The sequence below is a fragment of the Passer domesticus genome, chromosome 21 (assembly GCF_036417665.1).
Source record: "Passer domesticus isolate bPasDom1 chromosome 21, bPasDom1.hap1, whole genome shotgun sequence".
Lineage (NCBI taxonomy): Eukaryota > Metazoa > Chordata > Aves > Passeriformes > Passeridae > Passer > Passer domesticus.
Genome location: NC_087494.1, coordinates 335,479 through 353,585, shown reverse-complemented (window position 1 = coordinate 353,585; position 18,107 = coordinate 335,479). Strand labels below are relative to the sequence as shown.

The 18,107-nt window shown below is 65.3% G+C and overlaps 1 protein-coding gene across 11 annotated transcripts in view; it reads right to left on the bottom strand.

The window, feature by feature from the left end:
• MEF2B (myocyte enhancer factor 2B) overlaps positions 1–17,854 on the bottom strand; it is a 45,109-nt gene extending 27,255 nt beyond the window's left edge. For 7 of the 11 annotated variants that reach the window (XM_064396564.1, XM_064396568.1, XM_064396570.1 and 4 more), the window contains exons 1-8: positions 9,683–10,879; positions 9,168–9,572; positions 8,679–8,841; positions 7,478–7,623; positions 7,202–7,313; positions 7,029–7,116; positions 5,043–6,614; positions 4,847–4,907 (exon numbers count right to left, since the gene is read on the bottom strand). In XM_064396564.1, the coding sequence (XP_064252634.1) occupies positions 6,272–6,614; positions 7,029–7,116; positions 7,202–7,313; positions 7,478–7,623; positions 8,679–8,841; positions 9,168–9,572; positions 9,683–10,810 (2,385 nt within the window). In that variant the 5' untranslated portion in view covers positions 10,811–10,879 and the 3' untranslated portion in view covers positions 4,847–4,907; positions 5,043–6,271. Of the gene's footprint in view, positions 1–4,846; positions 4,908–5,042; positions 7,314–7,477; positions 7,624–8,678; positions 8,842–9,167; positions 9,573–9,682; positions 10,880–16,483 lie in introns of those variants that run through there. The other 4 variants (XM_064396565.1, XM_064396573.1, XM_064396563.1 and 1 more) reach the window with 4 other exon arrangements.
• Positions 17,855–18,107: the final 253 nt, after the last annotated feature.

Below are 18,107 nucleotides of genomic sequence, written 5' to 3'. Positions count from 1 at the left end.
GGTCCCCAAAGCCCCCGGCAAATTCCCCCGAATTCCTGCCCAGCTGAAAATATCGATGTGGGGGAAAACCAAAGATTGAACAGAATTTAATGATTTTCCTCCCGCAGCCGCTGTCACCCAAAGGTGTTGTGGCAACAAAGAGCGGGATGGCGTTTGACGCTCGTATTTTTGGCCTAAAAATTTGCGAAAATATTCCCCCAAATCCCCGAACGCTTCGCAAAAGATTGATGCGCCTCAAACCCGCCACATCCTGCCCTGCGAAGTGCTTCCGAGGAAAATCTGATTTTCCATTTCCCCCCGCCGGAGAACGCACACGCGCGGCACCCGCGGAACCCGCGAGCGAGGGAAGGGCTGGGAATCGAACGAGCATTCCCAGTCCGAATGGGAATCGAACGAGCATTCCCAGTCCGAGCTGGGAGCCCGGCGGTTTCCCCGTCCCCGTGCGCGGCGCGGATTCCCCGGCTCGGGGGAGTCCCCGCCGTGCCCGCTCGGGCAGAGCTGGGCACAGAAGCAACCCCCAGATACTTTTTTTTTTCAAAGGGAAAAATAGCAATAAACCAAGAGAATTAATTATTTTTTCTTCCTTTCGCCAGAAATGCCGAATTTAACCCCGGCCTTTTGCATGGGGATTTTTTTTCCCTTGTGTTCTTTTTTTTTTCCCTTTTTTGAATTTTTTTGTTGTTGTTGTTTTTACAACCTCGCACCAACGCAGGGATGGAAGGGAATGCCCACACAACACCCCAACCACACACAGCACCCCCACGCCCCTTTCTCCCTTTCTCCCCTGCTCTCCTTTTTTTTTTTTTTAACCCCAAATCCTTTCCCTGCAAAATAATAATTCAAAAATAATAAAAATAGCTGCACACACCGAAACTTCGCTCCGGCAGCCCCTTACCTCGGGCACCGGGCAGGGCAGGGCAGTCGCTCCGACCGGCCCCGGGGCTCTAAACCCCGGGGGTGGCTTTTGTGAGTTTGCCGGAGTTTCCCCGGGCTGTCCCCTTTTGTGTCCCATTGCCATCTAGAGGCCCCGATTAATTAATTTCACACCGAAGCTCGGGAGAAAATTTTCCCACAAAACAAGTGAGCGAGGAGATGTGAAACTCCAAAGAAAAGGAGTCAACATCAAGTTCAACAGCATGCGGGGAAAGGCCCATTTCCATCACAATCGCGTCTGAGCGGGGGCCGGGCGGGGGGCGGCGGGCGGCGGCCCCCGCGCCCCCTCCGCGCGTTCCCAGGCTCGGAACAATCGCGCTCTGTTTGCCTCGCACATGCCGGCGTTTGGGCACGGAGGCTGCCTTGGGATAACAGGAATAATGAGGGGAGGGGGCTGGGAGCGGGGGCAGCGCGCCCGGGCCGTGCCCGGTACCGACCTGTTGAGCCGCGGCCGGCCGCGCCCGCGGGGCCCGGCGGGACGAGCCGCGCCGGGGGACGGCCGCGAGGAGGGCTCCGCGGGGACCCCGGAGCGGCCCAGGCACGGCGGAGACCCCCGGAGTGGCGCGGGGACACTTTTCGCTAAGTTTGGTGTCGCCTCCCGGTCTCCCGGCCACGCGTTTTCCCACGGCGCCGGGGGCGCGGGGGCTGCGCGGGCCGGGGCGCGGGGGGCGCGGGCCCCGGGGCGGCGGGGGGGCCGGGGCCCGGGGTGGCCGAGGCGGTGGTGGACGTGTCCTGCAACCCAAGCAGCTCGGCTCCGCCGGGCATTGTCCCCACGGAGCCCGTGGCCATTGTTCCCGGCGCTGCGGGAGCCGGAGGGAGGGCAGCTTTCCACGCCTCGTCCCCGTTCCCCCCGCCCGCCGCCGCCATCGCACCCCCACCCCGGCGCTCTCACCGGGGCCGCGGGACCCTAATCCGGGCCGGGCCGGGGGGAGGGCAGAGAGCACCGCACCCACCCCCGGGAGGAAAAATTAAAGATATCGGGCGGGGGAAGGGGCGGCGCGGGTCCCCCCTCGCAGACTTCCTCCAAGTTGGGAGAAGCGGGAGGGGGAGCGGGGCGGCCGCGGTGCCCGCCCAGCCCTGCCCCTCCCGGGGCACCGGCGGCACCGGCGGCACCGGGAGTTCAGCGCGGGGCAAAGGAGAGGGGGGAAAAACGGCGGCGGAAAATAAAGAAACCAACCCAGGGAGCGGGGAGGGGATTATTTACCTCCCTCCGCACCTCTGCGTCCATTACTGACTTAGCGGCAGCGGCTGCGGGAGCGGCCGGCACACCGGGGCTGGGGGGAACCGGCAGCGGCAGCGGGGCTGCGGCTCCCGGAGAGCCCCGGCCGGGCTGCGGGAAGCGGAGCCCCCCGCGATCACGTTGCCGTTACGTGGGGTTAAACAGGGAACGTCTGCCCGCGGCCCCGGGCGCACCGGGCAGCCCCGGCCCCGCCGCCAGCGGGGCCCCGGGGAGAGGCGGCTGCAACGGGGGGCGGATTCCGCCCCAACATCCATTTTGTCCCTTTTGGAAATGGAGATGGGAGAGAGGAGGGGAAAAAATGCGTCTTTTTTTTTTTTTTTTTTTTTTTTCCTTGCTTTCTCCATATTTTGCTACGTAAGGAATGACGCGCTCGCGTCGGGAGCGGGATAGGTTCGCCCGGAGCCTGGAGAGGGAGGGGGGAAACCGGGCTGGGGGAGCGCGGGGGCGGGGGGCGGCTCTGGCAGCAGCACAACCTAAAAATAACGAGGATTTTATTATAAAAAAAAATATATATAAATAATTATAATAATAATAACAGCAATCCCGCTGACCCCGCCGATGCGGCCCTGCACGGGCACCGGGCGCTCCGGGGACCCCACCGCGCCTCCCCGGGGGACCCTCGGGATTTGGGGCACCCCATGGGGTGCGCAGGGAGGGTGGGGGCTCCTCCTGCTCCTTCCCCCCCCCGGGGCTGCGGAGGGCGCTCCCCTTGCCCGGGCCGCTGCGGGATTATTGCGTGGAAACCAAGCAGAAATTGGCGATTTTTTTATTTGATTGCACCCCAAATCCCTCGCCGCTCCGCGGGTTAACACCTGCGAGCCCCCGCGAATGGATCCCACCTTCCCCCGCTCCTCCGGGCTCACCGTGATTTTGGGAGCGCCAAAAAAAACCAAACCGGGGGCTCCGCGCAGCGCCCGGGGGGGTTTGCGCCCCAAATTCGGCCCCGGGGAAGGGGGGACACCCAGAGACACCCAACCCCCGCAGCCCCGGAGCCCCCGAGCGGGGCCGGGCCCAGCTCCAGCCCCGGGAGCCCCCGGGATGTGCGGCCGCTGCCGCCGAGCCGGGACCGCCGGTGCCGGTGCCGGTGCCCCCCGGTGTCCCCCCGGGCCCTGCCCGCCCCGGGGACGAGCAGCCCCCGGCCCGGCGCTCCGGGAAGGCCTCGGGCTCCGCGCTCTCCCCTAATGAGCTCCGCTTATGCATTTCCTCATTAACGAATATTTCCCGCGGCCGAGCTGGGGGGCACCGGGACGCGCGTCCCCGGCCGCCCACCGCCCGTCCCGTCCAGCCGGGGCTTCCCGGGGGCTCGGCCGCTCCCCGCCGGCCCCGGGAGAAGCAGGAGGCCTGGCCTGGGTGTCGGACACCCCAAATCTTGCGGCCAGCGGCGTAATTCCCGCTCCCGGTGCCGGTGAGACGCCCGGTTTGCCCGGGGCTTCCCCCGGTGGAAGGCGCTCGGGCCGGGCCCGGCTGCTCCAGCCCGGTACCGGCGGGCCCGCTGCCCCCCACCCCCGACGGCGCGGGTTTAGGGGAGTGGGTGGCGTATTTTGTCTCCTTGATGGAGTTTTGATCAAAAATTCATTAAGAGGCGCTCGGCGCAGCGCCATGAATATTTCAGGGCTTTTGCAAAACAACAAAGTGGGCGTTTGGGGGAGGATGCACCGGGGGAGAGGCAGCCCCCGGTGCCCGTCTCGGCCCCGGTTTGAGGCGGCGGGGACGCCAGGAGGGCCCGGTCGCCTCCGTTCCGTCGGGGCCGCAGCCCCGGGGCTGGCGGCTGCCCCGTTACACGGCGGGGAGCGGCCCCGGTTGTGCGGGGAGCGGCCCCGGTTGTGTGGGATCGGCCCCGGTTGCAGAGGGCGGCCCTGCAGGGACACCCGGAGCGCCGTGACAATCCGGAGTGTCCCCGGCCCTGCCCGCGGGCACCGGACGGTCCCTGAGCCGCGCAGCAGAGCTGAGGGGTGGGGACAGCGGGGGGACCCCGTGGCCACCCGGGATGTCCCCTCGGACCGGGGACATCCCCCGCCAGGGGATCCGCTGACCGGGGCTGCTGTGGGCAGGAATTAACCCCAAACCGGGATGGAAATGTCTCCGACCCCAAACTGGGGTGCGGGGCCCCCCAGCAGCTCCCGCCCGCAGCACGGGGGGGGCGCCGGCTCCGAGCGGAGACAAAGCCCCGGAGCCCCCTGGAGCCCCCCGGAGCCCCCCGGAGCAGCGCGGCCCCGGCTGGGCCTGCAGGTAACTGGGATTTACTGGGCCACCTCCCGGGCCGGCTGGGAGGGACACAGAGGGCCAGAGGTGGCCGCGCTGGGCCGGGAGCGGGGACACGGCGGCTCTGTCGCTCCCCGGTGTCACCCCAGCAGCCCAAGGGAGCTGCGGCTCCCTGGGTGCCACCTTGGGGCAGTGCCACCCTCTCCGCAAGGGACAGAAAGGCCGCTCTGGCGACCGAAGCGGGGCTGGGGACACCCCAGGGCACCTCCCGAGCCCAGGTTGGGACGTGTCGCAATGGGCGGTACTGGACCTGCAGGCTCGGGTGGGATGCGCGGCTCCGGCGGCTCCCGGCGCTCCCGCCGCTGCCCTCCGCTCCCGCCGGCCGCTGCCGTGTCCCGGTGCCGGGATGCGACGTGTCCCCCCCAGCGCCACCCCCGCCACCCCAGCCCCCGGCCCCTCCCCGGGGCTCACCTCGCCCTGACATTTCCTGGCGCTCCTTCCATGCCAGCGGGTTGCCATAGCAAATCTAAATCTTACAAACAAAACCAGGGGAGGAAAAAAAAAAGAAGAAGAAAAAAAAAAGCCTGATTAGCATATATTCAAATGAGCCGTGCAATAATGCAAACCATAAATCACGCAGTCATTGCTATTCCATCAGCGTTCTCACCCCGGCCCCCGCCGCGCCGCCTCGCAAGCCCCGGCCCGGTCCCAAAGGTGGCCCTGGAGGGGACCTGGCACCCTTGGGGGTGGCGCTGGGCCCGGCCCGGCTCCGGGGCTCGGCACAGCCCCCTAATCCCGCCTGGTATTTGCGGCGCGCCGTTAAACCGGGCAAACTCTGCCCAGGATTAATCTCCCGCCCGGGTTTTAATCTCGGGGCTGTTATCCGCCCCCCCAGCCGAGGGAAGGGGCCCAGCCCGGCGCTGCGGGGTGCGGGGGACCCCCAACCCAACCTGGGGGTGCCCAAGCGGTGCTGGGGGGACCCGGACCTCCCCAGTGTCCCCGTGGGGTGGTGGCGCTGCAGGACCCCGCTGTCCCGCCGTGTCCCCCCCAGCAGAGTGGCCGTGCCCAGCACAGCAGGGGATGCTCCCCCTCCCCAAAAATCGGCAGAACCCCCAAAGCCAGCCCAGCCCTGAGCTAAAACAGGCTCAGCTCAGCTGGGCCCGGCCTTGCCCCCCAAATCCCGATTTCAGGGGTTTTTCCTTCTCCCCCGAGACCCCCGAGAGGTTTTTTGGGGTCACCGAGGGGTGGGAGCAGCACGGCCGAGCCCCAGCGACCCGGCCAGGCCAGGGGTGACCCGGCTGTCACCCACCCCTCTGCGCAGTGACCCCTGAGCCTGGGGGACACGCGGGGGGGGGACAGCGACGCTGAGACCGAGGGGTTCCGGGCACGTGCCACCCCTCCCGTGGGGACAGCAATGCCGTGCCACCCCAAACCGGGCTGCCCGAGCCCAAAAACCTCACAGCAGACACCCCGAGCCCCCCAGCTCTTTATTGGATAATAAATAGAAAAGAGCCCCGGGCTGGGGGCGCAGCGCTGTCCCCTGTCCCCTCTCGTGTCCCCTGTCCCCTGGCCGCGGGATCGGGCCGGAATTGGAGCCGCTGCCGCTGCTCTCAGTCCTGCTGCCACCGCGTGGCACTTCCCGGCCACTCCCGCTCGCTGGGGACAGCAGGGGACAGGAGAGGACAGCAGGGGACAGCAGGGGACAGCGTCCAGCGCCGGGCTCCTGGCACGGCCGAAAGGAGGGGACCTGGTGGCATTTGGGGCACCGGGGAGGGGGGTCCCTAGGGTGGGGACAGTGACCCTGCCGGTGGCACCGGGGGCTTCCCGAGGGGCTGGGACGGGGCAGGGGCGGGGGGCTGCTCCCCCGAGCGGGGTCCCCGCGCCCCGCCGGCCTCGCTATCTGTGCCAAACGTCCACGGGCTGTCCCCTGCGCGTGGGGACAGGGGGGACAGGGGGGACGGGGGGGACGGGGACCCTCTGCTCGTCCGGCAGCGGCCGCGGCGGCCCCGGCGCGTACGGGGGGAAGCCCTTGGCGAAGTCATCGCGGGGCTGGAGGTCGCCGGGGGCTCGGGAGGCTTCGCTGAGGGGCGCCAGGCTGGCCAGGGGCGGCTGGGGGGTGCCCGGGGGGCAGCCCAGCCCCGGCGACACCCGCTCCGACTTGATGCTGATGGCCTGGTGCTGCGGGGACGCGCCGGGGACAGCGGCTGGCTCCTCCGCGGGGACGGTGCGGCTGCTGGCCCTGCGGCGAGAGGGGACGGGTGAGGGGCTGTCCCCGCGTCACTGCCGGCTGTCACCCCAGAGGGGTTGGGACCCTCCCCGAGTTCCTGTCCTGGACTGGTTCTGGCCCAGTTGGGCCCACGCGGCTGCTGGGGGGGACAAGGGGACGAAATCCATGGGGGAACCGGGCTGGGAATAACTGGGGGTGCTTCGGGGTGACCCCCAGGAGCGCCCTGGTGGGTGGGGGCTGCCCCTGGGTGCCAGCAGCGCCCGTGGCTGGGAGGTGACACCCGTGGGTGCAGCAGAATGGGGTCACCCTCGCCTTGTCCCCACCCCAGGGCCACCCTGTCCTTACCCCAGGGAGGCCATATCGTACCTGCCCTGTCCCCTGCCCTGTCCCCACCCTGTCCCCACGCCAGGGCCACCCCGTCCTCACCCCAGCGCTGCCAGGTCCCGGGGGTGCTGCCACGCCGGGGGGGGCTGCAGGAATCCGGGGGGCGGCGCGACCTCGCCAGCCCCAAAATCTGCGGGGTGGGAGGGCACAGTGAGCGGGGAGGGCGACAAAAGGAGGGGACAGCGCTGTCCCGAGGCTCGGGGACCGCGACTCACCCGCCTGGGCCGGGCTGAGGAAGGGGAAGCCGGCGAGGCCGTGGCTCGGGAGGCCGGAGCTGCCCGGGCTGAGCACGGGGCTCAGCGTCTGCAGCGCGGGGAACAGCGGCCGCTGCGGGAAATGGGGGGACCCCGATGGGTTCTGTGCCCCAGACCCCCGGGGGACCCCTCCCCGCCCTCCCTGAGCCCCCCGGCGAGGCCCGCAGGACGGGGCGCGGGGGAGGAGCGGGATTTGGGGAGGGGACAGCGGCGTGGCCGTGGGGACAGCAGACTCACCGCTGCGCCGGCAGCGCTCCGGCCGCTCGCCACGCCGCCCTGGCACTCGCCACGCCGGCCCTCGGCCCCCAGGAACAGCGGCGGCGGCGTCTTGGTGGCCAGGGCGCGGCTCAGGCTGGCGGCGGGGAACAGGGGGTAGCTGAGCCCTGGGGGACAGAGGGACAGCGGGACGCACGGATGACCCCCGGGGCATCCCCGCGGCCCCGGGGCCGTGTGTGCCTGCACGGTGCCGCGCTCCGCCAGAGCCACTTCCTCCGGGGCCACCTGGGCTGCGACAGGAGGTGACACGGCAGGGCAGCGGCTGGATGCGGCTCTGGGGCCACCGACGGGGGACAGCGGCCGCAAACCCCGGCTGGGGGGCACCCACACCCGGCTGCCATGAATGCCCGGCGTGCCTGCGGCCACCACGCTGTCCCCACCAAGGATTTGGGATGCTGCCCGACCCATCCCGGGCCGCCCCCCGCCCCCGGGGGGTTTCTGCTCAAGCCCCCGGGTTTGAGGCGTTTTTCTGTCACCGCCAGGGCTGAGCCCCCCGTGCCGGGCGGCGCCGCTCGGGAGGGAGCGGCGGGCACGGCTGCGGGCACGGCTGCGGGCACGGCTGCGGGCAGCGCGCAGGAAGCAGCTGGAGCGAGGCCGGGCCGGTGTTTCCACAGCTGCGGCCCCGCTGCTGCCCACGCAGCCCCGGCCCCGCGCCCGGGAAGGCCCCGGGAGAGGAGCTTTGCATGCGGGGCCGGGCGGGGAAAATCCCCGCGGGGCGCGGGGTGCCCGGGAAGGGACGGGGTGCCCGGGGCGGGGGGTCCGTGGAGGGGATGGGGCGTCTGTGGAAGGGACAGAGTCTCCACAGTGGGGGTGCCCAGGGTGGGGACGGGGAGTCCACGGCAGGGATGGGGTGCCCAGGGTGGGGATGGGGTGCCCAGGGTGGGGATGGGGTGTCCATGCAGGTGTCCAAGGGGGTGACGGGGTGTCCATGGAGGGGATGGGATGTCTGTGGAAGAGACAGAGTCTCCACAGTGGGGACGGGGTGCCCATATTGAGGATGGGGTGCCCAAGGTGGGGATGGGGTGCTCACGATGGTAATGGGTGCCCAGGGTGGGGTTCCTCCAGGGGCCCATGGGGATGATGGAGTGCCCAGGGTGGGGACAGGACCCCCACGGCCGGGTCCCTTCCCCTGTGCCACCCCCCGCAGTGTCCCCGAGCCTACCTGGGGGCAGTGGCCCTGGGGACCGTCCTGGTGGCTTTGGAGCCGCGGCTCTGAAGGCGGGAGAGCGGCCCGGGCCCTGCGGGGAGCTGCTGCCGCTGCCCAGGGAGCCCTCGGTGGCCGGGGACGAGCTGCCGTAGGCGGCCTCGGGCAGCGGCACCGGGCTCTGCGGGGACACGCGGGGTCAGGGACAGGGACCCTCGGGACCCCTGGGGACCTCTGGGGACACACAGGGGTCAGGGACAGGGACACCCTCGGGACCCCTGGGGACCCTTCCAGACAAACCAGAGGTCAAGGAGGGCATGGGGACCCTGCAGGCAAACCAGAACCCAAGGACAGGGAGGGGACAGGACCCTTGGGGACCCTGGGGACCCTTCAGGATGAACCAGAACCCAAGGACAGGACCCTTGGGGACCCTGGGGACCTTTCAGGATGAACCAGAACCCAAGGACAGGACCCTTGGGGACCCTCCACGTGCCACCAGCGACTCACATAAAACCTGGGCCGCGCCAGGGACAGATCCACGCCCTCCCCGCTCCTCCTGCCCTTGTCCCCGGGCGGCTCCGGGCCCTCCTCCAGCTCCAGCTCGTGGCTCTCCAGCCCCAGCCCTTTGCGCTTCAGCGTCTGCGGGGAGGCGACAGTGAGCAGGTCCCTGCGGCCACCGCGGGGCCCCGGGGCCGGCCCGGCCGCTACCTCGAGGATGTCGGAGTTGGTGCGGCTCTCGTGGGGCTCGCTGTACTCGGTGTACTTGAGCAGCACCTTGTCCATGTCGGTGCTGGCGTACTGGAACAGGCGGTTGGTGCTGTTGAAGATGATCAGGGCGATCTCGCAGTCGCACAGCACGCTCAGCTCGTACGCCTTCTTCATCAGCCCGAATTTCCGCTTGGTGAAGGTCACCTGAGGGGGGCCGGGGGTGAAACTCCCCAAAAACGGTGCCCAGTTCTCCCAAAAATCTCCCCTCTGCGTGGTTTTGCCTCCCGTCCTCCCTGATCCCACCTCACCCCTACCTGCCGGTTCCGCTGGTCCAAAATCCGGCTGATCTGGATTTTTTTTCGGCCCATTTTCGCCTCCTCCGCTGGGTTTGGGGCTGGAAGACAGCGAGAAGTGCCTGAGCCCCACAACCCTCGGGGCTGTCCCCAGCCAGAGTCCGCCCCAGCGCCGCCAAAAATAAGTTTGGCTGTGAAAAAAAATCGATTTTCAGAGGAAGTTTGGTCATTTCTTCTTCCGCGAAGATGGTGGCCAAGCGGAAAATGGGGGGAAATTGGGAAATTCTGCTGAGTTAGAGGAGAGAAAATCCCCTCGGCCTTGCTCAGCCACCCCAGTCCATCGCTCCCCGAGCACCTGTGGGTGTGGGCCGTGATCCCAAATGCTTCAGGGGGCTTTGGGAGCAGAGACCCCACCCCAGACCCCGGGCTTCGCTCCGGGGCTGCTCCTGAAGCTGCTCCTGGCGGCTCCGTGGGACGGGGAGGGCGTTTAAAGGGGGCCGGGCTGGCGGCGGGGAGGGTCCCTCGGACAAAAGGAGGGTTGGTTTTAGGTTCAAATTTGGGGATTTTTTTTTTAAATTTTTTTTTTTTCAAGCTCCAGCAGACTAAATTTGACCTCCGCAGGCCAGGAAGTGGCTGCACGAGGAGCCAGCAAAGCGAAACCACCCACCCACCCCTGCGGCCTGAGCCAGCCCGGGCAGGGACACGGGGCTGGTGACACCCCGTGCCACCCTGCCCGAGGGGTGCCAGCACCCCCGAGCCTGTCGCAGCGCTGGGACACCCCCCTGCTGTCACCCCCCCAATTCCTGCTCTTCTGCCACCCCCACAGCAAGAGCCACCCCAAAATCCCCAAGTGCCACCAACAGGGCAGAACCACGGGTGGCACTGAGGTGTCCCCAGGGGGTCCCTCATGCCCACCCCGATGTGGGGACAGACCCGGCCTGGCTGTCCCCGCTGTCCCCAAAGCACAGCCACAGGCAGGAGCTGGGGAGCAGAGGGGTGGCAGCTCCGTGTTGGGGACAACTCTGGGACCCCCAGCTCGGCCAGCAGCCCCCCCCAGTGCCAGGCCGGATGCCAGGGTGCAGTTGGGGACCCTTGGGTCCCCCGATGCCCCCGGCGTGTCCCGCTTCCCCCTCTCGAGCACGTTGCCATTTTACCATCGTGCTCAGCTGCTATTTTTAGCTGATCAAAACTAATTTTAATTTATGGAAGGAAATTGCGCTGCCGTTCCCACGGCCCCGCTGCCACCCTGTGTCCCCGGGCCCACGCACGACCCCCCCGTGCCCCCCCGAGGCCCGGGGGGTGCCCAGACCACCCCGGCCCGCCGGAAGGGGCCGAGAATTCCCTGGTGGAGAAGGCGAGGTTCTCCCGTTCCCAACCACCCCTGGAGGGTTCTCCTTGCTCCGCCCGGCCCCGACACCTGCGGCGCACCCTGGGGACACCCCCGGGTCCCCGAGGGTCATTTCGGGGGTGGCACTTTGGGGCAGGACCTGGCTGTGACCCCCCCGTCCCTGCACAGCCTCAGCCTGGGGGGATGGACACAGGGATGGATGGATGGATGATGGATGGATGATGGATGGATGGATGATGGATGGATGGATGGATGGATGGATGGATGATGGATGGATGGATGGATGATGGATGGATGATGGATGATGGATGGATGGATGATGGATGGATGGATGGATGATGGATGGATGATGGATGGATGGATGGATGGATGGATGGATGATGGATGGATGATGGATGGATGATGGATGGATGGATGATGGATGGATGGATGATGGATGGATGATGGATGGATGGATGATGGATGGATGGATGGATGGATGGATGGATGGATGGATGATGGATGATGGATGGATGGATGGATGGATGATGGATGATGGATGGATGATGGATGGATGGATGGATGGATGATGGATGGATGGATGGATGGATGGATGGATGGATGGATGGATGATGGATGGATGGATGGATGGATGATGGATGGATGATGGATGGATGGATGGATGGATGGATGGATGATGAATGGATGGATGATGGATGGATGGATGGATGGATGGATGATGGATGGATGGATGGATGATGGATGGATGGATGGATGGATGATGGATGGATGATGGATGGATGATGGATGATGGATGGATGGATGATGGATGGATGGATGATGGATGATGGATGGATGGATGGATGGATGGATGGATGATGGATGGATGATGGATGGATGGATGATGGATGGATGATGGATGATGGATGATGGATGGATGGATGGATGGATGGATGGATGATGGATGGATGGATGGATGGATGGATGGATGGATGGATGGATGATGGATGATGGATGGATGATGGATGATGGATGGATGATGGATGGATGGATGGATGGATGGATGATGGATGGATGATGGATGGATGGATGGATGATGGATGGATGATGGATGGATAGATGGATGGATGGATGGATGGATGGATGGATGGATGGATGGATGGATGATGGATGGATGGATGGATGATGGATGGATGATGGATGGATGGATGGATGGATGGATGGATGGATGGATGGATGGATGATGGATGGATGATGGATGGATGGATGGATGATGGATGGATGGATGGATGGATGGATGGATGGATGATGGATGGATGATGGATGGATGGATGGATGGATGGATGGATGATGGATGGATGGATGATGGATGGATGGATGGATGGATGGATGGATGATGGATGGATGGATGGATGGATGGATGGATGGATGGATGATGGATGGATGATGGATGGATAGATGGATGGATGGATGGATGGATGGATGGATGGATGGATGGATGGATGGATGGATGATGGATTGATGGATGATGGATGGATGATGGATGGATGATGGATGGATGGATGGATGGATGGATGGATGGATGGATGGATGGATGATGGATGGATGGATGATGGATGGATGGATGGATGGATGGATGATGGATGGATGGATGGATGATGGATGGATGATGGATGGATGATGGATGGATGATGGATGATGGATGGATGGATGGATGGATGGATGGATGGACGGATCCATGGACGGATCCATGGACGGATGGCTGTGTCCCCCACCTGCAGCAGGGACATGAAATAACTCCCAGGCTTTGCTTGGGGACAATCCCCCTCAGGTCCTTGGCTGCTGTGGTACCTCAGTGCCCCATGGGGTGACGCCCAGGGGGACCTGGAAGGTTCCAGCACCCTCAGGGTGATTCCAGAGGGGTCCTGGCAGGTGCAAACACCCTTGGGATGATGCTGAGAAGGTCCTGGAAGGTGGGAGGGAATCCAGAGGAAGCAGAGCCACATCCCTGTCCCTCCAGGTGCTCCAGCTTTTCCCTCTGGGTTTTAATTGGGATAAAGCCACCAGGGGCATCACGGGCATTGTCACCTCCAGCCAGGTGGCACCTCCAGGGCAGGGTGGAACCGGATTCCCGGGACGAGCCGGCACCCAGGGAGGGCTCCCGGATCCCAGAGCCCCTCCTGGCGCTGTCCCCACCACGGGGTGTCCCCTGGGCACCGGGACCCCAACAATCCAAGGCTCTGGAGATTCCAAAGTTCCCAGACTGGAGATTTTTCCCTCCGGTGCTCCTGGCACCCATCGGGCTCCGCTGCCTTCCATGGGTACTCACACGCACCGGGATTGGGGTTGGGATCGGGGTTGGGATCAGGGTTGGAATTGGGATTGGGATTGGGATAGTGGTTGGGGTTGGGATCAGGATCAGGGTTGGAATTGGGATTGGGATTGGGATCGTGGTTGGGGTTGGGATTGGGATCAGGATCAGGGTTGGGATTGGGATCGCTCCCACCTCATCCCAACCATTCCCAGCACCCCCAGCGGCCTCACCCCGACCCCCCGTGCTGGGATTGGGGTTATTCCAACCCCCCGCACCCTCTGTGCCTTTAGGGGGCATTGGCACAGCGCCGGGGGTGTAAATTCCTAATTGCAGCTCCTAATTAGCGAGCTGAGACCAAACGAACCCTGAGAGAGCCGCGTGTTTTCTATGAGCCACTGCGGGATCCCCAGCACCACAACGGGGCCTCCAGCACCCTCACACCCCTGATGGTCCCAGAAATCCAAAATCCACCGGATTTACCCTAAAATCCAGGCAGGTGGGGCATTAAAGGAAAAAGCTGCCCCAGGGTCTGAGTGCTCCCCTAAAACATCCCCGAGGCAGGGTCTGGGAGCTGCCCAGGGATTCATCCTCCCATGGGGAGCAGAAAGTGTAGGAACAGGGGTTTTTACCAAATTGTGGGGGTTTTGCTGCAAATCTGAGAGCTGGGGGTGACTGGGGAGGACTGGGAGGGGATTGGTGCTCAAAGAGCCACTGGTGGCATTTGGAAGCTCCCAAAAAGCGTTTGGTGGAGGAAAAAACACAATTAGAGCAGGGAGAAAGAGTTTCCACCCCCAGGGAGGGGAAAATCTGAGCCAGGAGTAGAAAAATCCCACAGGAGGGAGAGGATGATGATGGGACTGGGAGGGCAACAGGGATGGGAATGGGGGTTTGAAATGGGGTTTGAAATGGGGTTTGAAATGGGGTTTGAAATGGGGTTTAAAATGGGGGTTTAAAATGGGGTTTGAAATGGGGTTTTGAAAAGAGGGTTTCAAATGGGGATTTCAGAAGGGGATTTTAAATAGGGGTTTGAAATGGGGTTTTAGGAGCACCAGGCAGGAGTGCTGGGCCCAGAGGGACACGTCCAGCCCTGGCTGGATCCCGGGGATCCCCTGGGAAGGGCTGAGCTGGTGTGAGCAGCATCCCAAGCCCAGCACGGGGAAAAGTCAAAGTTGAGCACGGAGTTTGTGCCTCTTGCTTTTTATAGGTTGTTTAAACAAGTGACCAGTACAAACCAGCGTGGGGCTGGCAGCGCCGGGTGGGGACTGGGAGCCGGGAGGAGCCAGCTGGGAAACAGGGCAAAGGTGGGGATGGGGCTCCGAGGGGGTCTGGGACCACCACGAGCTCCCCAAAGCCCGTCCCCCACTTCCCAAATACCCAGCAGCCATAAAACCCTCAGGTTTGGGGGCTCGGGGGGACACTGCCACCCTCCAGCCCCGCTGTCCCCGTCGCTGTCACCCTGGGGTGACACAGAGCGAAAGTCCCGGGCGCTGCCACGGCCCGGGGCGATGGGCGGAGGATTTTCGGTTCCAAAATGAGTGTGAGGAAGGAGGAAGGATTGAAAAGGCCCCAAAACCGAGGCGGCTCACGGCCCTCGGGGGGATGGACGGACACAGGGACCCCCCTCCTGCCCAGGGCACGGCTGAGGCTCGCTGGGTGCCACATCCAGGGAGGAACTCGCAATTCCCCAGGGACTGGGGTGGATTAATTTGGGGGTGGTCCCCAAATTGTGTTTGGGGCACTCAGGGCTGGCCCCGTGGCTTTGGCTCACACACCTGGTTTGCTCCTGACAGTCCTGCGGGGATTTTTGGGAAGAGGAGTGAAATCCAAGGGGTTTCAATTGTCCTGCTTTCCCCCCAAACCCTTCTGGGTGCCCCCACAGCAGCGTGCCAGGCTTTGCAGCACCCTCAGTGCTGGCAGCACCCAGCAGGATCCCTCTGCCCTCGCACTGGAGCCTCCCAAAGTCCCCCAAAGTTTCCCAAATCCACTTTTTGGGGTGTGGTGCGTGCCCTGGCCTTGGGAAGGTTTGGGATCCCACAGCAGACCTGAGGCCTGCACGCGCCTCCCTCCTTCCCCAGAGCCCCGGACGTCACCGTGACGTGTCCTGGCAGCGGGGCCGTGGCACAGTGCCAGGGCCGGGCTGGCCGGATGGGCACCCACGCTGCCTCCCGGCTGTGCCCTGGGGTGCCCCTGGGGGTCCCTGGGCACAGCCCGGGGTCCCATCCCCCTGTCCTGCCCACCCCGAGCTTCCACGGCAATTCATCCCCTGGGAAAGTCCAGAGCTGGCAGCTCTGGGAACGTTTGTGTCATTAAACGAGTGAAAAACCCCGAGGATGGGGACAGGGACTGGGATGGGACAGGGACCGGGACAGGGATGGAACAGGGATGGGACAGGGATGGGACAGGGACACGCTGGCAGTGCCTGTGCGGGGCAGGAGGATCTGGCAGTGGGTCCACCTCGCTCTCCACGGGTGCCAGGGGGACCCAGGTGCACTGGGACACCCTGGAGGTGCCACCCGGAGGTGCCACCACCCTGGAGGTGCCCCTGGCAGGAGCCGCGGCCGTGTCCCGTAACCGGGCTGCTACCAGCACGCGCCGGGAGCAGCCGGGCCGCCGTGCCACCCCGAGAGAGGTGACAGCGCCATCGGGGGTGACCGGGCGCGCCGTCACCGCTGTCACTGCAACCACAGCGAGCCAAGGGCCCGCCGGTGCCGTGCCTCAGTTTCCCCCCGCGCCCTGAGCTCCGCCGCAGCCCCAGAGGCGCCGGTGGCCCCGGGGGTGGCGGGGAGGCGGCGGCGGGGCCGGGGCAGGGCGGCTGCCACCCAGGCTGCACTTTTGGGTTAAACCCGGGCGTTCCTCCCTGCGCAGACACGAGTAAAAATAACCGCCCCGAGCTCGGCGCAAACCGCAGGCTTTTTATAGCCCGCCATCCCGAGACGGCGGGGCGGGGGCCGGGGCTCCGCCGTGCCCAGAGCAGCCCGCCGGGCGCCGGCCCGGCCGCACCGGCCCCTCCCGGGCCGGGCCCGCCGCCGCTGCCCGTGCGCCCCGACGGTGCGGCCGCCGCCGCGGGGACGGGGCCGGACAAACGGGGCTGACAGCGGTGCTGCGGCGTGTCCCCGTCCCCTGGGCTCGGAGCCGGGGACAGCGGAGCGCGGCACCCCCGGTGCCCCCGCGGGACACGCACCTGGGCAGCGGCGCGTCCTCCCGGCGGCTCCGCGCCCTCCGGGCAGCGCGGCGGGCCGGTCCGGGGCCGGTGCGGGGCTGGTCCCGGTGTCTGTCTGTCGGTGCCGGGGTCTGTCGGTGCCGGTGTCTGTCGGTGCCGGTGTCTGTCGGTCCCGGTCCCGGTCCCGTTCGCGTCCCCGGAGCGCGCGCTGCCGCCGCCCGGCCGAGCAGCGCCGCTCGCATTTGCATAGCCCCGCCCACCCCGCCGAAAGATTTGCATACAGCAGCCGGGCTGCTCTGCCATTGGCTAACGGCCGGTGTGTATTTGCATGGACACGCCCCCTGTGTGGATGAGGGGCGGGGCGGAGGAAAGGGGCGGGGCCGGGGTTTGGGGCGCTGCAGGTGGGAAAAGGGGAATTCAGGGAATATCTGGGAATATCAGGGAATATCAGGGAATACAGGGAATTCACAGAAATCAGGGAATATCATGGAATATCAGGGAATTCAGGGAATTCAAGGAAATCAGGGGAATTAGGGGAATATCAGGAGAATATCAAGGGAATATCAAGGGAATCAGGGAATATCAGGGGAATCAGGGAATTCAAGGAATTCAGGGAGTCTTAGGAAATCAGACGCCACCCCGCCCCCAGCAGGGACATTTTTGCCCCCTGGACATCCCGGGGGTCCTGAACCCCCTCCCAGTCCCGGGAATCAGGAGGAAATTCTGGAGAAACGAGGAATTTCTGGATGAGGCTCCCAGGCGTTCAGGACGTGACATCTTCCTCAGAGCTGCTTTTAAAGCTCGTGATTTATAGAGTGCAATTAGCAGAGTGTTAATTAGCCTCGCCAGTAATGTTAATTGATCCTGAAGAGCGGCTGGGGGGGAGAACAGGAGCGCCGGCAGAGCCTGAGGTGACACATCCAGCCCTGGGACGCTCTGGGGACACTCGGGGTGGCTCTTGGGCTGTGGGACATCCCTGCCCTGTCCTGGGTCTGGCCCGGGTCAGGGCGCTCCCAGCCGTGCCAGGCAGAGCCGGTTTTGGGGACAGGGACCCCGCGGTGCCCCCGGCTCGGGGGGTGCTCCCTCCCGAGCTCCTCCTGCCCCAGTCCCGGGGTTTTGGGGAGCCCGGGGTGCAGTGCCCGGGGCTGAGAGCTGCACCCAAGGGACACCGGCGGAGGACACGGCAAACGGACAGGGATGCCGTCACCAGGAGCTGGTCTGGGGACTTTGGGCCGAGCCACCCCCCTTTCCAGAAATGCTGGAAACGAGCCGGGAGCCAAAAACTCCGGCTGCTGCCAAGGCCAACAGGCGGGACTTCAAAACAGCCCCGGGTCCTGCGGGCCGAGCCCAGGGTGGCAGCGGGAACCACCCACGGGGACGGCAGGGACAGAGGGACAGAGGGACAGAGGGACAGCAGGGACACAGAGGGACAGGGAGGGACAGAGAGGGACAGAGAGGGACAGCAGGGACAGAGGGACAGTGAGGGACAGAGAGGGACAGCAGGGACAGCAGGGACACAGAGGTACAGGGAGGGACAGAGAGGGACAGCAGGGACAGAGAGGGACAGCAGGGACAGCAGGGACAGAGAGGGACAGCAGGGACAGAGAGGGACAGCAGGGACAGCAGGGACAGAGGGACAGCAGGG